Source organism: Xenopus laevis, chromosome 1L (assembly GCF_017654675.1).
Source record: "Xenopus laevis strain J_2021 chromosome 1L, Xenopus_laevis_v10.1, whole genome shotgun sequence".
Classification (NCBI taxonomy): Eukaryota; Metazoa; Chordata; class Amphibia; order Anura; family Pipidae; genus Xenopus; species Xenopus laevis.
This window is the reverse complement of record NC_054371.1, coordinates 114,220,881-114,237,546: the sequence shown is the minus strand read 5'-3', so window position 1 is coordinate 114,237,546 and position 16,666 is coordinate 114,220,881. Positions and strand designations below refer to the sequence as shown.

Here is a 16,666-nt window from a genome sequence, read left to right as displayed (position 1 = left end):
AAAACGAGTAGCTGTTTAACATTTTAATGTGAATGGTAGAGGGGGTTACAAATGCTGAGCTACAATTGAGAGCATAAAAGGCTACAGTTAACTTTTTACATTTTTACATCAAATCTGTCACACTCAATGTTTAAAGATGAGGAAAAAACTCTTAAAAGGGCCTTCCCAGGCCCTTTTACAATGTAACCTTTTCTTATATATGTTGACATATATAACAAGACAATATAAGTTGTAAAATGTTGTTTTATTTCTGTATTTGATGGGAAGCTGCCATAAGGCCTGCCTCTAGTCTACAGTTAAGCAGGAAATGTCCATTTACTAGTAGAAAAGATCAGACAAAAATGGCATCTCCCTTTATATGTTAATACATTTTCATAGAATACCTGCAAAACACAATAGGGTAGGGTACTTGCTGTCTAAAACTTCAATACCAAATATTTTCCAATATTTGTAACGTTATCTGAGACTGGTCAAAAATCAAATTACCGCTGTATAGTCTAGTTAAACAAAACAGACGGAAAGCTTTGCTTTAAAGAAAATTTGCTTTTTATTTAATAACTTCTATAGATTTAGTACCAACCAATATTCAGATTCAACAGAGGCTAGAGGAAAATAAACTTATTTTCTTTTTTTCACTTCTACACTTTTTCTAAAAATATATATTTCTGTATTTGTTTCAGGAGAGAAGACGGAAGGGGCGGGATGGGAGGTAGAGAAGGAGTAAGTGGTTTCCATATTGATTTTTTTTTTAGATATTTAATTGTTGCAATGACTCAGAATGTAATGTTCCTTTGCAGAATTTTTTTATACCCCTTAATAGCCTTCAGTCTTGCTGTGTTGCATATATCATTTTATTTTCTCCAGGTCATCTTAGGGGACACAGGGACAGTGGAGGTATAGCTAGTACCACTAGGAGGCAGGACACAACCTTAAGAAGAAAAAAACTGACTCCTCCTTCACTGGCTATACCCCCAGCAGGCGGAGCTTATGTCACTTTTAGTTGTGTCCTCAGGAGGTTAGGATGTAAATTATTCTCAGTCAGTTTTTTTGCTGACACCTGGGGGTTGTTTTGTATACCCTCCAACGTGGGACCTGTCTCCGGGGTTAACGTGCTTGCACACACCACCCAGCTTTTAAAAATCGCCTTCCTCTACAGGAGGAGTACATGCTGACCGGTAGACAGAGAGAAGACCAGCTCCCAGGTAAGTCTATTTCATCATATTTTCATCAGTGCTGGAAACCCTCCACCTTCAAGAGCCGGAGGCCCAGAGTGAGCCTTCAAAGTCTCTATTCAAAAGGCACAGTAAATCATCACCGGTGTTTCCGTCACACACCCAGCTTGATCTCATCATACAGCAAGAATGGGATAAACCAGAGAGACGTTTCCAAACCAACCGCCGCTTCTTAAAGCTATACCCATTCCCGGCTGAGCTTACTGAAAAATGGCTGTCTCCTCCATCAGTAGACGCACCTGTATCCCGACTTTCCAAGAATACAGCCTTACCGGTTCCTGACGCATCTTCATTCAAGGACTCTATGGACAAAAAGTTAGAAAGCCTGCTACGCTTTCTATTTTCAGCTTCTGGCTCATCCCTTTGCCCAGTACTAGCCACAGCATGGGTTAGCCGAGCCATCCAATCCTGGACCGGCTCCCTCATCAACGCCTTTGCAGAGGGAGCAGCGCGTCACTAACTTTCGCAATGGGCTTCCCAAATCATGGAAGCGAATGACTACATCTGAGAAGCTTCTCTGGACGCTACTCAGGTGATCAGTAGGTCTTCAGCCCTGGCAGTGGCGGCCTGCAAGTCCTTATGGATGAAACTATGGTCAGCTGACTTTTCCTCTAAGAAATCTCTGACATTCCTTTTTGGCCCCGCCCTCGACAAGATCATAAGTCAGGACACAGGAGGTAAGAGCACCCTACTACCTCAGCCTAAGGCACGTCCTTCCTTTCGTAGGGAAAAGTTTTTTCATGGCTCCCAAACCAAAAATTTAAGATCATCTCCACCGAGACCGAGTCATTCTCAAGCAGGGGGCGCGTTGCAAACAAGCAAAGACCTCCCTGGCAAAATCGGAAGCAAACTTCAAAGACCACAGCATAACGCTGCCCTCCCAGGTCCGACGTCAATAGGCGGGAGATTAAACCATTTTACCGACGTCTGGATCACTCTCATCCAAGACTCCTGGGTCCACGAAGTTGTATCTCAAGGATACCACCTGGAGTTTATCACCCCCCCCTCACAGATTTTTTCATGTCAAGACTTCCAAAGGAGTCAAGCAAATGCACAGCCTTCCAAGAAGTGATTGCTCTCGTACCCCAGAGTGAGCTCTTCAGGGGTTACTACTCAAATCTATTCGTAGTCCCCAAAAAGGACGGATCTGTCCGCCCCATCTTAGACTTGAAAGAACTGAACAAGGTCATTCGACCGCAGAAGTTCAAAATGGAATCCCTGAGATCAGTCATAGCGGCAATGTCCTCAGGCCAATTCCTTATGTCCCTCGACATAAAGGACGCTTATCTGCATGTCCCTATTTTCCCTCCGCATCAGAAATACTTGCGGTTTGCCTTCCACAACCACCATTTCCATTTCACAAGTTTCCCATTCGGCTTCACCTCAGCCCCTCGGGTCTTTACAAAAATCATGGCAGCAGCTACAGCAGTGATTCGCAACGAAGGAATCTCCATCACTCCCTACCTGGATGACATATTGATCAAGGCGCCATTCCTCCAGAAGGCCCAAATGTCGCTACAGAATAGGAACTAGGTTGGGTCCTCTCTGGTGCCCAGCCAATCTATGAACATCCTAGGCATGAGGTTTAACACACAGACACAGAGGATATCCCTCACTCAGGAGAAGATAATCCATCTTCAATCGCTAGTAAGAGCAATGCTTCAGAAGCCACGGCAAGATTCTGCATGAAAGTACTTGGAGTCATGGTCTCTACCATAGACGCAGTACCATTTGCCCAATTCCACCTCAGGGAACTCCAGTGGAACATACTCAACACTTGGAAATGAAAATCCTTACTACAGGAGATTCCGCTGTCTCGACAAAGGTGGACTTCCCTCCTTTGGCGGTTGCAAACCTCCAATCTCACCATAGGAAGAAGCTTAGGGGAACCCTGTTGGCGCATTCTGACGACAGATGCAAGTATCTTCGGCTGTGGAGCAGTTCTCGAGGGAAGGTCAGCCCAGGGAAAATGGAGTCTAGTCGAGAAACCGTTGCAGACATCAGACATCCAAACCCGACATACCTGAATTTGACGGCATTGCTCTTGAGACCAAATTCTAACCCAGAAGGGGTTCTCCAGTACTGTTGCACACACAATGTGTGCAGCCCGGAAGCCGGTTTCCGCTAGGGCCTACCACAGAGTCTGGTCCACATACTGTCAGTGGTGTACTAGAAACAAGATGAAGTTCAGAGTGCTATCCATTCCAAACATTCTAGAGTTTCTGCAACAAGGCCTCTCCATGGGCCTGTCCTTAGGTTCTCTCAAGTCGCAACTGTCCGCTCTATCTGTACTCTTCCAGAAATGATTAGCACTACTTCCTGATATCAAGACATTCATACAGAGAGTAGCTCATGTGGCTCCTCCCGTACGGGCTCCAGTCCCCCTCTGGGATCTCACCCTAGTTCTTCAAGCTTTACAAGATCCGCCCTTTGAACCTCTTGGCTCAGTGTACCTTCAGTGCTTACTTGGAAAACAGTTTTTCTCATGGCTATCGCTTCAGCAAGACGTGTCTCGGAGCTCAGTGCTCTTTCCTGCAAATTGCCCTACCTCGTTATCCACCATGACAGGGCTGTCCTTCGCATCATTCCATCCTTCCTACCGAAAGTCGTCTCGGATTTCCATCTGAACCAGGAAATAGTTCTTCCCTCCTGCCCCGCACCGGCTAACCAGAAAGAGAAGGCATTGCATACTCTGGATCCTATGAGGGCTCTGAAATTCTACTTACATAGAGTTCAAGACATCCGCAAGTCTGATTCGCTATTCATCATTCCATCAGGGTCATGTGAAGGTGCTCCAGCTACCAAACAGACTATATCCCGTTGGATTAAGCAAGCTATTCAAAGAGCATATACAGCAAGGGGCCAGACTCCTCAAAGCAGAGTCACAGCCCATTCCACCAGGGCATACTGGGCATTCAGAAACCAACCTTCGGCTGAACAGCTGTGCAAAGCAGCGACATGGACCTCAGTCCACTCTTTTTCCAAATTTTATCATTTTGATACCTTTGCGGCCTCTGACACTCGCTTTCGCAGAAAGGTGCTTCAGGCCACGGTGGTTAGCTCTACATAGGCCTCTTTTCCCACCCGGTTCCTTTTTAGGGGACAGATTTGGTACATCCCCACTGTCCCTGTGTCTCCCAAGAAGACCTGGAGAAAAGGAGATTTTGTGTACTCGCCGTTAAATTTCTTTCTCTTCAGTCTCTTGGGGGACACGGGGCTTCCCTCCCTGGATTGAGGCCCTCACTTCAGTCAGACATGATACGGTTGTTTTTTTGATTATAGTTATTGTTATCGTAAATCCTGTTGACTGGTACAAACTGACCTAAGCTCCGCCTGCTGGGGGTATAGCCAGTGAAGAGGAGTCAGGTTTTTTTTTCTTAAGGTTGTGTCCTGCCTCCTAGTGGTATTGGCTATATCCCCACTGTCCCTGTGTCCCCCAAGAGACTGAAGAAAAAGAGATTTAACGGTGAGTACACAAAATCTCCTTTTTTTTTTTTTTTTTAATTGACCTCTGCTTCATTGCTTCCTTTAGAAATCATTGTAGCAATGTTCTGCTAACTCTATACTTGCTACCAGGTTTAGGTTAATGGTTCTTGTAACATGTCTCTGAAGGTTTTCATTCATCCATAGTATATCTATAGTAAAAAGTCAACTGGATTTGCTGTATTTTTTTATTTTTTCTTTGTAACCACTCAAACTTTTAGTCACTTCATCTGTGAAGAGAGAAAATCTTTTAATATTAGAGGTGTCTTTAGCAATCCTATTTCCTGCCTGGATAACAAGTAGCCACTAAATAGTTAAATTGGTTGTCATTTTCTTGCATAAAACAGTATCTGTCACCTTACTTCACAAATGTCTAAAAATATACCATCCTGCCTTTGTCATATTTTGAAACCGTAACATTACACTTACCACACTGAAAAGAAATATTAATACTTCCTTGTTAGTGAATAATGCCTGCAGCATGCATTCATTTATTTTCTCCCTACCTGTTTATGGTATGCATCTGACAGACATCTGCCTGCTTTCTGTTTTTGTTTTTTTAAGCTAAATTCCTACCCACATGCACAAACATTGTCGACTCCATTAAAATTATAGTTACACATTGGTAGGTGGGCACAGCCAATGGGTCAGTGTTTCACTTGTCTTACTGCTTATTGGAACTTTGTCCCATGCTTCAAGCCTGAGGTAATTTGCAAGGCTGTCTGTCTGAGGCTGTGATGCAGGTTCATTTACAAGGACTGGGAGAGGTAAAGTACCTCCTGTACTAGGTGTGATAAGTTTGATTATACTGGTTCTTTAGAGAGATCGATGACTTAAATTTGTTTCAGAGGATTTGGGGCCCAAGTCATCACTTGCAAAACCAACGCTAGCATAAATAAATTAAACTTTTTATTGGACTAAAGGTAAAAAGTTGGTGCATTTTTAGTTCTTATGAAATGACTTTTGTATCCAAACTTTTTTCTGAATTGTATTTTAAGCACGGAAATACTACTTTTGATATCCTAGTTTTATGGTATCACTAGGTAGAGGATATGATATGTCTGTGTATTCAGTTAGTGAGCTATTGTAGCTTACTCTGCCTCTAGTGAGGGTAGGCCAAAACCCCCCTTGTCTATGGGGCCATCACTGTATGCTGCCTTGTATGTAAGGGGATTATAGCAATTAATATAGGCCATAAGCAGAGCTGAATAAGGACTAAATGGGGCCCTAGGCAAGGTAGTGGCCCCGTCCATAGGCTTGGTTCCCACTTTAAAAGAAATAGAAAGGGAGAACTATCAAAATGCCATGTGTTGAAAATGTTTTGGCTACACCCACTTTGTGGCCACACTCCCACGCAACATGCTCATTTTACAAAAAAAAAAAAAAACTTTTTCCAGAATGGCAGCATCAGAAGCACAAAGTGCACCAGAAGACACGCAGTGGCCCCCAAAATTTCTTGTCATATTGTGGCCTAAAGCATTCCACAACACACTATAGAACCTGCATTTCATGACAGTAAGATCACTGCACAAATGGCCAGTGAGTTCTCCGTTAACTCCAGACCTGCCAGTAAGATCACTGCAGAAATAGCCAGTGAGTACTTCATTAACACCATTCTTGCCAGTAAGATCACTGCAGAAATGATTAGATGACTATTTTTTGATATTAGTGTTTTTTGGGTTTTTTTGTTCAGCAGTAGCAGCTTGGCAAGATGTAGGCACTAGGAAGGCAAAAGTGTCAGCAGTTTAGGGGACAGCCGTTGAGAAGATTATAGATATTGAGTAATATAACTAGTGTTGCACTAGCAGTTGACTCTCACAGGCAGTGTGGGCAGTAGGAGCAGACTAAAGGAGCTAGCAAGTAGGGAACTATGGGCCTCGTGCTTGGGCACAAATTATCTCCTCCTGCCTGCACCAATGTCTTATTTGGTCGGCCTCCCTTCCTTTCCTGATGGCACTGACATAATTTCATCATGCAGCATGCATCAGTGAGGCAGCCGGATTCCCCTCATTCAGGGAGAGAGGCAGGTTCAGGCGGTGACTGCAAGTGCCTAGGGTGCCAGCCCTGGCAATAAAGAATTATTTTGCCAATAGAACCCACCTCAAAAAATCAAGCTTAAAATAATTAGTGACAGAGGCAGTGGAAGTACTACTGTATGTAAAGCAGGGAAAAGGAGTATTGAATACGTCAATGTTTTCCAATGGAGCTATTGACATGAATTTTACACCAGATGTTGGTAACAATCCAAGTAATCCACACATACAAAGAAATCAAAACAAATAAGTGATCAATAGTGTTCAATTTCCCTGCTGTATGTCAATTGTTTTGGGGGGTTTTCCTTCACGTTACATTTGTAACTTTAAACTGTTAATGGTTTTTTTTTAGAATTATCCAGATCGTCATGGAAGAGATCCTAGAGATGGATGGGGAGGATATGACAGACGCATGAATGAAGGTCGTGATGTCCCCCCACAAGGAAGGTAATTTTCATTCCACAAAATAAAAGAATGTGTGGTATGGGGAATAGACCAAAAACTGCATAAAGCAGCTTGGTGTTGGCATGAATGCACACTGTTACATAAGCACAAAAACTAATGCTGGGCTCTTGACCTGTGTCATAATAAAATGGGTGATTATGAGGCATGCTAAACCTAATGGCAAATAATTTAAAATAAGATGATAAATAATGAAAACCAATTGAAAAGTTGCTTAGAATTAGCCATTCTATAACATACTTAAAGTTATCCACCCCTTTAAATTTGTGTGTGGGGGGGGTTATAACATTTTTTTTTTTTCTAGTTCAGCTATACAAATATTGGTCCTTCCCTGTTGTGTCTAAGTGCAGGTCTAGAAGTAGATTTCTTTATCCATTAGGCTCTTTCAAGCACACTTGCTCAAGTATGAGAATTGTAACATTTTGAACAAAAATAGGACCTAGATAATGTATGTATAATGAAACAGCCCAGTGTGACATTGTAGCAGGTCTCTGCAGTGTAGTAGGTATTTTATACAGGTTAAAATAAATAAGGTGGCAAGATGGGATGCAAGTACATGTTATCTCCTGCCCTATATCAGCAGTGTGACAAGCAGGTTTAAATACTTGCACAAGCCTTGGTTCTCATGGAAGATTCACACAAGTGTGTCCCATACACTTCTCGCTTTGTTGACCATAGTATACGGTTTGTTCCCCTGACTAGCAATGACACTATTAGCATCACAGACATATTTGGATTTAAAGTTGTTGTTCACCTTCCAAGAACTTTCCGTTCAAATGGTTGCTGTCCATTTTTTTTACAGTTTTTCCAAAATTTAAAGAGGTTGTTCATCTTCCAACACTTCAGTTCAGTTGGTTTTAGTTTACCAGAAATAGACTTTTTTTCAATTACTTTTCATTTTTTACCATTTTTTCAAAATCTAAGTTTAATTTTCCCTGTCTCTGGTGTTTCAGCCTGGCAGTTTAGAGATTGAGGTGCAGATTCTAAACAGTTAAAATTTTGCAACATTAGTCTAACAGCTGCCTTTAATGAAACTGCTCAGCAGGGACAAAGATAAGAAATATATCCACTCAGAACCGTTTACAGGGTCGGCGGTTTCCCCCCAGCAGCTTTATAAGGTGAAAAATTACACTTTACACTTCGATATTAGAAAAACACATCGAAAATATAAAGTAATTGGAAAAAATCTGTCTTTGGTGAACTATCTGAAATCAACTGAATTTAAAAAAGTATTGGAAGGTGAACAACCCCTTTAAGTTTATTGTTCCTACCTCTAGTGTTTGTCTGGCAGCTGCAGTTTCAGAATGGTTACAATTTGCTACATTAGTTGATAAATTTCTCAGCATCATCTGTGAAATATTAACAACTATTGTATCGATTATAACAGTTGCCTGTAATTAAACTCGGTGATTCTGCTCAGCAGGGCCAAACATAAGAAATCTAATATATCAATTTAGAAAGTTTACAGTTGGTGACCCCCCCCCCCAATCTGCTTCAGAAAGACATAAAAAGGTGAAAAATTACATTTTAAAATTTAGTATTCACAAAATGGTCATAAATAGAAAATAGTAATTGAAAAATGCATTTTTTTGTGGTGAACAATTTGAAAACAACTGAACTGAAAAAAGGTGTTGGAAGCTGAACAGCCTCTTAAAGTGTAACCAAAGATTTACACTTTGCTCACAAATATCTTCAACTGTCTATAGTTCGCTCTTACTGCAATGAAATAATGTCTCAATATCCCTTCTTGGTTTTGCTTACTGCCCATGTATATAACGGAGAGATAGCTGGTGGCTGCATCATTGGCTAATTCAACTGATTAACCTTGACTTGTGACTAGTTGTGGCTTAAGATACCCCATTGGAAAATCTAGTAAAAGATCACGTTAAATCCCCATAGCTGAGCTTTCGTTTTCTTTTAATATGAAAACTGCTTTTGTGTGGATTTTTTTTTTCCTTGCCAGTTTGCCTTTACACTTGTGTTTTTGTTGTTTTTTTAACACCAGAGATGGTCGGGATTGGGATCGTAAAGTTGAACCAGATAGACAAAGGCCAGGAGTTGTGGATGGCATGGTAGCAAGAGACCACGACAGGTGGCAAGGTGGGCCTGTTTGAATATTTTCAAATGTTTGCACAGTCGAACATCTGTTTTCATGGTTACATTTTGACTCCTGCCATCATAGATAGCAGCGAAGTTAAACTACTTTAAAACTTGGTTTGTTACTGAATAATCATTGTGTTAGGTGATATCAATAACCTATAATTCTCTCAAAATCTACTCTTGCAATATATCCAAACTATGCTTAAATGGGCTAATGTAAATGGCTTTGCTGACCTTAACTATAACTGTTAAATACACAGCACTTTCACAAATGTATCAAGGGCTTATTGGTTGAGTTGGGTCTCCCATTGTCCTATAATATCATCATTTGTTGTATGCTTTTTGTTGGTCATTAAATTAATTAGGAGTTAATTAGCAGTTTAAAAAACGAAATGGTTGGACTGGCTTTTCTTGAGTAGTGGCAAATTTTAGAGGTGCTTTGTTCAAAAGTTCTTTTTCTAGTAAACTGAGCAATCATGGCTGCATCATGGCCATTTTAACACACCCAGCATCATTTGTAAGCACATAAAAAACACCCGTATGCAAGAGCCCTCAGGCTAGGGTCAGACAGGGCTAAAACCGGGCTGCTGAAATCCACAGTCCAATTTTAGTCTGGAAGCCTTGTATCTGTTCTCTGAACACACTCAGTGGATTTCAACGCAGAAATGGAAATTATTGCATTTTTAGCCAAAAGCCCACAAGTGTGTTCGCACCGGAGCAGACACAAGCCTTCCAGATGTGAAGAGGGAAGGAGATTCTTCTATGGGTCTGGGGCTGAATTTGGGCCTGCAGATTTTAGCTGGCTAATTTTAGCCCTGTCCAGCCCTAGCCTCAAAGGCCCATATACTCACTGAAAATACTTAGCAGCTGATTCCCTTTATAATAAGGAAGTAGGAAGGCATTAGGCTAGGGCCACACAGGCAGAAAACCGCCAGCACAAATCCACTGGCTGATTTCTGTCCTATCTTGGGCAGTAGCCTGCTCTCTCTTCTTCATTGAATCGGAGCAAATAGGCTCGGCGTGGTTCAGCAAAGAATCGCTAGTTTGCATTTTGAGCCAAAACCAGTTTGTTCATGCCCAAGGTAGGACAGAAATCGGCCAGTGTTTTATGCCCCAGTGTGATCCTAGCCTTACCTTTTGCTTACTGGAGTCTGTTATCAGAAAAGGATGAACTTCCAATTCACTTTTCTTTCTGATACTGAAAGATGATTCTTGTTGTTGTTGTTGTTGTTGACACTTACATTTAAGATTAACTGTTCCAATCACTGCATATTAAGGCAACAGTGGAAAAATGTTTTTCACTTGAACGTTAACCACTTCGGCCATCAGGAGAAGAATACTTTTGGGGTGACAAGAATTGAGTAACAGCAGTAGGCTGAAAAAGCAAAGGCTAATAAATTAAAAACAGAACCACTGAAAAGTTGCTTAGAGTGGGACCCAGCTATAACATACTAAAGGACAGATTCCTGGCTTGCTGAGGGAGAATATGAGATTTACAGTTAATTTAAGTGATTTGTTATAAATTGGATTTTTAACTGATAATTCAAGTCTTTAAGGGGATTGACCCCCCCCCCCCCCCCCCAAATTAATAGTGTGGTTCTCTGAGCACTTTTGCAATTTACATTCATTCATTTTCTACTTTAAGTGGCTTCTGAGACATTTGTCATTTTATATTTAGTTTTATAATGCTAGGCATTTTTGAAGCTCAAAAGCTTTTTGAGGGCCCAAAATGTAAGCACCCGTAACTGTCTGTGCACTTCTTGTATTCAGGTAACCCTTGGGTTGCAAGGTATAAGCAGTCTAAATGTGCTCAGACACATCTTTTACTTTTTTGAGTTTAGATCCACCTTTCTGAGTTTTAAATAACCACTTCCTATTTCCTTAAAAGGTGATCGTGCCATGCCTGGTCCTGGGCAAGGACATGTAATGAACTGAGGAGAAATGCACAGGTAAGTAAAATACTGTGGCTCAAATTAGGGATGCACCGAATCCACTATTTTGGATTCAGCTGAACCCTTCACTAAGATTCGTCTGAATACTGAACATATGCAAATTAGGGGTGGGAAGGGGAAAAATTTTTTACTTCAATAGACAAGGGTATGGATGGAGCACATCAAACGCAGTCTCTGCCGCAAAACATTCTTTATTGCATCACAACATGTTTCGGACCCCAAGGATCCTTTATCATAGGATCATAGGATCCTTGGGGTCCGAAACATGTTGTGATGCAATAAAGAATGTTTTGCGGCAGAGACTGCGTTTGATGTGCTCCATCCATACCCTTGTCTATTGAAATTGCCTTTGGGTCTCCTGGTGTGGCCTGACTGGAGAGTGAGCACGATTGCACAGGTGAAGGTGTTTGAACAAATCTGCTGAAAGTTACAAAACAATTTTTACTTCCATGTTTTGTGACAAAAAGTCACGCAAATTCCCTCCCTGTCCCTAATTTGCTTATGCAAATTAGGAATAATTTTGGCTAGGCACAAGGGTTCGGCCGAATCCCGAACCGAATCCTGGATTCGGTGCATCCCTAGCTGAAATACACCGTGAACTCAATGCAAACACCGATTTTGTATAGTGATAGGTCCAAAAGTGCCAATGGCAGTGTAAAAGTAAGCCTATCAGGTATTCATGGGTTGGAGCAAATATACATCCTTGAGTGTTTATCTCCTTTGTGTAATTTTGTGCATAAAACCTCCAGCTTAATGTTTCAAATGGTCTAAATGTGAACTAAATAAAAAGTAAATACTTGCTTTCTGGAAGGGGATGATTTTGTGAAGTTGTGTTTTATTTACACTTTCCCAAGTGCAGCAGGATTTTTATATTCATGGGCATATGTTCATTAGTGGCAATTCTGCAACTGGCACAATTCACAACACCATAATAGATCTAAGGACCCACCTCAGAAAATGCAGTGAGTAATAGTAGGTGTAAAAAAAAAAACTGCTATGCCCTTGTTTTTACTAAAGTGGTTGTAGCAATTTATTTTGTTTAATCAATCTCCTGGTTTCATGTGTACTTGCGTATATATCAAAATTAATTTACAACATTTATACATTTAAAGGAAAAATATATCCTCCTTCTTGACACAAACGCATTTTGTTGGGGCTATGTAGAAAAGGTGCATAAACACTATCTGAACCTCCAGAAATACTTTTTTTTTTTTTTTTTTAAATCATCAGATTCAACAGGCATGAAAGGGAGCCAACACCCCTTAGGCTCACCATGTAATGTAACCCCTTCTCACCTTGTTTTATTGTGAAGTGATGACTTATTCGCTTTCCATCGTTGGTGTTGCACAGATTCTCTGGAAAGCAGAGGAACATCAGGTCCCAGAATTCATAACTTTACAATAGAACAAAGCTGCATTACACTGTGAGCCTAATGGGTGTTGGAAATTTCTTAGAAGTATATACACACACACAAGCCCAACTGAAATGTCAAAAAAGGTGGGTGGTATGTTTTCTCTTTAAAACACTATTAGCCGTTATGTAAAAAAAATCTTATTGCGCTATAGTTCTAAATTTTTGTGCTTTTGATTTTCTCATATAGCAGCTTTCCACCTGGCGAGGGTTCCACAGGGTATATCCGCTATTTTTGACCATCAAGAAGGATGTTTTGGAGGACAATATACACCCGATGACCCCAGATTCAGTCGTTATTAAATATTTTAAGCATTTCTTTTTAACAGTGTGGCGTTAAGGACTTTGTGTACAAAAGATTTTTGTCTATTTTGAACTGACCTGATTTTGCCTTGTTGAACATTTTTGTTAATAAACCATTGTTTCTGAGGAAACATTCCATTCTCGTAATTGTGTGTACAGTTTCAGTGTGATATATTTGAGATTTTCCTCCCGAAAGCCTTAAATAAATGTTTTATTTGAAATCATGCTATTCCTCTTAATCTTAACCAATGGTTATTTGATGGGAACTTCCAGCTCATTATGAAGATATTTTTCATGCAGCAGAATTTGGGCACCAGTAAAGCTGTCAGCCACTATGTTGAGCTGTTGCAGAGTCTTTAACAGAGACATAAATGAGAGCTTTTCTCTTAAAGAGATGGGTTCACCTTTAAGTTAATTTTTAGTATGTTGACCAGTGCTAATCAACTTTGCAATTAGTCTTCATTTTTTTAATGTTTTTAATTATTTGCCGCCTTTTTCGAACTCTTTCCTGCTTTCAAATAGGGGTCACTGACCCCATCTAAAAAAACAAATGCTCTGTAAGGCTACAAATGTATTGTTATTGTTACTTTCTCTAGTATGTGCTTGGGGGACACAGGGAACCATGGGCTATAGCTGATGCCATTAGGCGGTAGGACACAACAATAACTCGCACCATGCGTGCAGCGCGAAAGCCTACATCGGCCACATCATACTACCCGGGTATGTTGCTCCAGACACAAAGTAGACTTTAAAACTTTTTGGGTGCCTAATTTGTTGGATTTTCTCCAGGAAGGTGTGTCTTTAGGATTATCCCTCGGTTCCCTCAGATCACAGCTCTCTACCCTTTCCATTTTATTCCAGAAAAGGCTAGCCCTTTTATCGGATGTCAAAACTTTTCTCCAGGGAGTAGCACATGTGGCCCCTCCATTCCGCAAATCAGTACTGACATGGGACCTCACATTGGTTCTAAAAGCACTCTAGAGAGGTCCCTTTGAACCAATGGCATCAATACCATTACAGTGGGTAACGTTGAAAACAGTGTTTCTATTCACAATTGCCTCAGCAAGACGAGTGTCCGAGATCAGTGCTCTATCCTACAAGTCTCCGTTCCTCACCTTTCAGAATGACAGAGCAGTGCTTCGTACGGTACCCTCCTTCCTACCTAAGGTGGTATAGGCATTTCACATCAACCAGGAAATAACTATTCCTACCTTCTGCTCTTCGCCAAAAAACCCCAAGGAAGCAGCACTCCATACATTGGATCCAGCACGTGCCCTAAAATTAGTAGTGCGTGAGCTACGAAAGACACTCTTTTTGTCTTAACCTCGGGTCCACAAAAGGGATCTCCAGCCACTAAGGCTTCTATATCCAGATGGATCGAGCAGATGATTCAAAGGGCTTATGTGGCACAAGGATTGACACCCCCTGTTAAAGGGAAAGTGCATTCCACAAGGTGGATGAGCACGACCTGGGCATTCCGGAATCAGGCCTCAGCAGAACAACTGTGCAAAGCAGCTACGTGGACCTCAATCCACTCCTTTGCGGCACATGACACACGCTTGGCAGAAAGGTGCTTCAGGCTGCACTTGAAAAATCCAGCTAGGGCCTCTTCCGCCCTATTACTGGGGGACAACTTTGGTATGTCCCCATGTTTCCCTGTGTCCCCCAAGCACACTGGAAAAAAGGAGATTTTGTGTACTCACCGTAAAATCTTTTTCTCCCTGGTGGCTTGGGGGACACAGGGCTTCCCTCCCTTCATGGAGGCCTCTTCTGTTTTTTCTCAGTTACATGTGTGATAAGTATCAAGTTAATTGTTGAAGGTTGAAAAACTAAAACCTCCTTCGTTCCTTCTTTGTGACAAACTGGATTAGGCTCCGCCTGCTGGGGGTATAGTTAGCGGAGGAGGAGCTAGTTTTCAGTTATTGTTGTGTCCTACCTCCAAATGGCATCAGCTATACCCCATGGTTCCCTGTGCCCCCCACGCCACCAGGGAGAAAAAGATTACACAAAATCTCCTTTTTTTTATTACTAATCTTTCTATTTAGGCCCTCTCCTATTCATATGCCAGTCTCTTATTCAAATGAATGCACTGAAAAAGATAACCATAAATAATAAAAAATGGAAAAAAAATGCGAATTGTCTCAGTATATCACTCTACATCATTCTAAAATTTAATTTAAAGGGAACAGCCCCTTTAAGAGTATTTCTGAATTATTTTCTATATATAAGGCTTTGGTAGCCTGATTTCTCCTTTGATTTTCCTCTGAGTTGTTTAATGTGTTTGGGAAGTAACATATTTTAGAAACCCTTATTTCAGTAATTTAATTCGTGTAAGAATGGTGTTGATTGTATTTATTTCCTGGTATTTATATAGAGCCAACACATTTCTGCAGAACTTAAGAGAGATTATTTATGAATCCCTGCCCCAGCAGAGCTTGCAGTCTGAAGTCCCCATTACATTCACACTGAAGTATTTTAAGCAGTATTGCAAAAGATATCCATTAAATCCTGCATTCTGTTTAGATTTAGAGGAGTACTGCCCCTTTTATAATTCAGAAAGCGTTCAGCTGAAACGTATCCATGCTCTTGGTCATGTCACTCTGAATTTTGTTCAAAATTCAAAGAGTTAACTCTAAAGAGAAACAACACAATTGGACTGTGCTCTACATACTTCCAGAATCCAGAACCCAGACGGTTAGTAATGTGTTTTTAAACTAACCAGTCACCTCTGTTAGTAGTGCAGGTATGGGACCTGTTTTCCAGAATGCTTGGGACCTGGGGTTTTCCAGATAAGGAATATTTCCATAATTTGAATCTCCATATTTTAAATCTACTAAAAGATTATTTAAAGGAATTGTTCAGTATAAATATAAAAACTGTGTAAATAGGCTGTGCAAAATAAAAAATGTTTCTAATATAGTTTGTTAGCCAAAAATTTAATGTATAAAGGCTGGAGTGACTGGGTCTCTAACATAATAGCCAGAACACTACTTTCTGCTTTTCAGCTCTCTTGTTTTCCACTGATTGGTTACCAGGCAGTAACCAATCGGTGACTTGAGGTTGGGGGGGGGCATATGTGTCATAACCGTGTTTTTTAATCTGAGCTGCATGCTGAGGATCAATTGCAAACTCAACAACAGTTATGTCCCTTGTGGCCCCCCTTCAAGTCGCTGACTAACTCAGAATTAGAGAGCTGAAAAGCAGGAAGTTGTGTTCTGTTAGACATCCAGCCTTTATATATTACATTTTTGGCTAACTAACTATATTAGAAACATTTTTTATTTTGCAAAGTCTTTCTATTTACCCAGTTTTTATTTTTACACTTAACTGTTCCTTTAAATTTTAAACCAAATAGAATTTAACAGGTTCGACACCAAACTCTCTCTAAGCATGAAGGGGTTTTATCTTCCTTCACTTTTGGCAACGGGACTTTATTATCACACATGGACTACCTTCACACAGATAGTGCTGTCCTTAGGAGGGCCATATTGTTCTCTCCCTGCAGCTCACACATGATGTGGGATGCAAAGCCCACTTTTTTATTCTAGTCCATTATATATTTTACCCACGGAAACAAGATTTTTACCATGAATATGTCCCATTCAGACACAGTACTGCACATGGGCTGTAACCCTTTATAATACACAAAAGCCATGAATATCTTGTAAATTATATCCTTATAAACGGTGAG

At 40.8% G+C, this 16,666-nt stretch overlaps 1 protein-coding gene across 2 annotated transcripts in view; it reads left to right on the top strand.

The window, feature by feature from the left end:
* Window positions 1-13,196, top strand: part of safb.L (scaffold attachment factor B L homeolog) — a 36,718-nt gene extending 23,522 nt beyond the window's left edge. The window contains exons 15-19 of one of the 2 annotated variants that reach the window (XM_018255859.2): window positions 681-720; window positions 7,101-7,195; window positions 9,216-9,310; window positions 11,199-11,259; window positions 12,866-13,196. In XM_018255859.2, the coding sequence (XP_018111348.1) occupies window positions 681-720; window positions 7,101-7,195; window positions 9,216-9,310; window positions 11,199-11,245 (277 nt within the window). In that variant the 3' untranslated portion in view covers window positions 11,246-11,259; window positions 12,866-13,196. Of the gene's footprint in view, window positions 1-680; window positions 721-7,100; window positions 7,196-9,215; window positions 9,311-11,198; window positions 11,260-12,862 lie in introns of both variants that reach the window. The other variant, XM_018255850.2, reaches the window with a different exon arrangement.
* The last annotated feature ends 3,470 nt before the right edge of the window (window positions 13,197-16,666 follow it).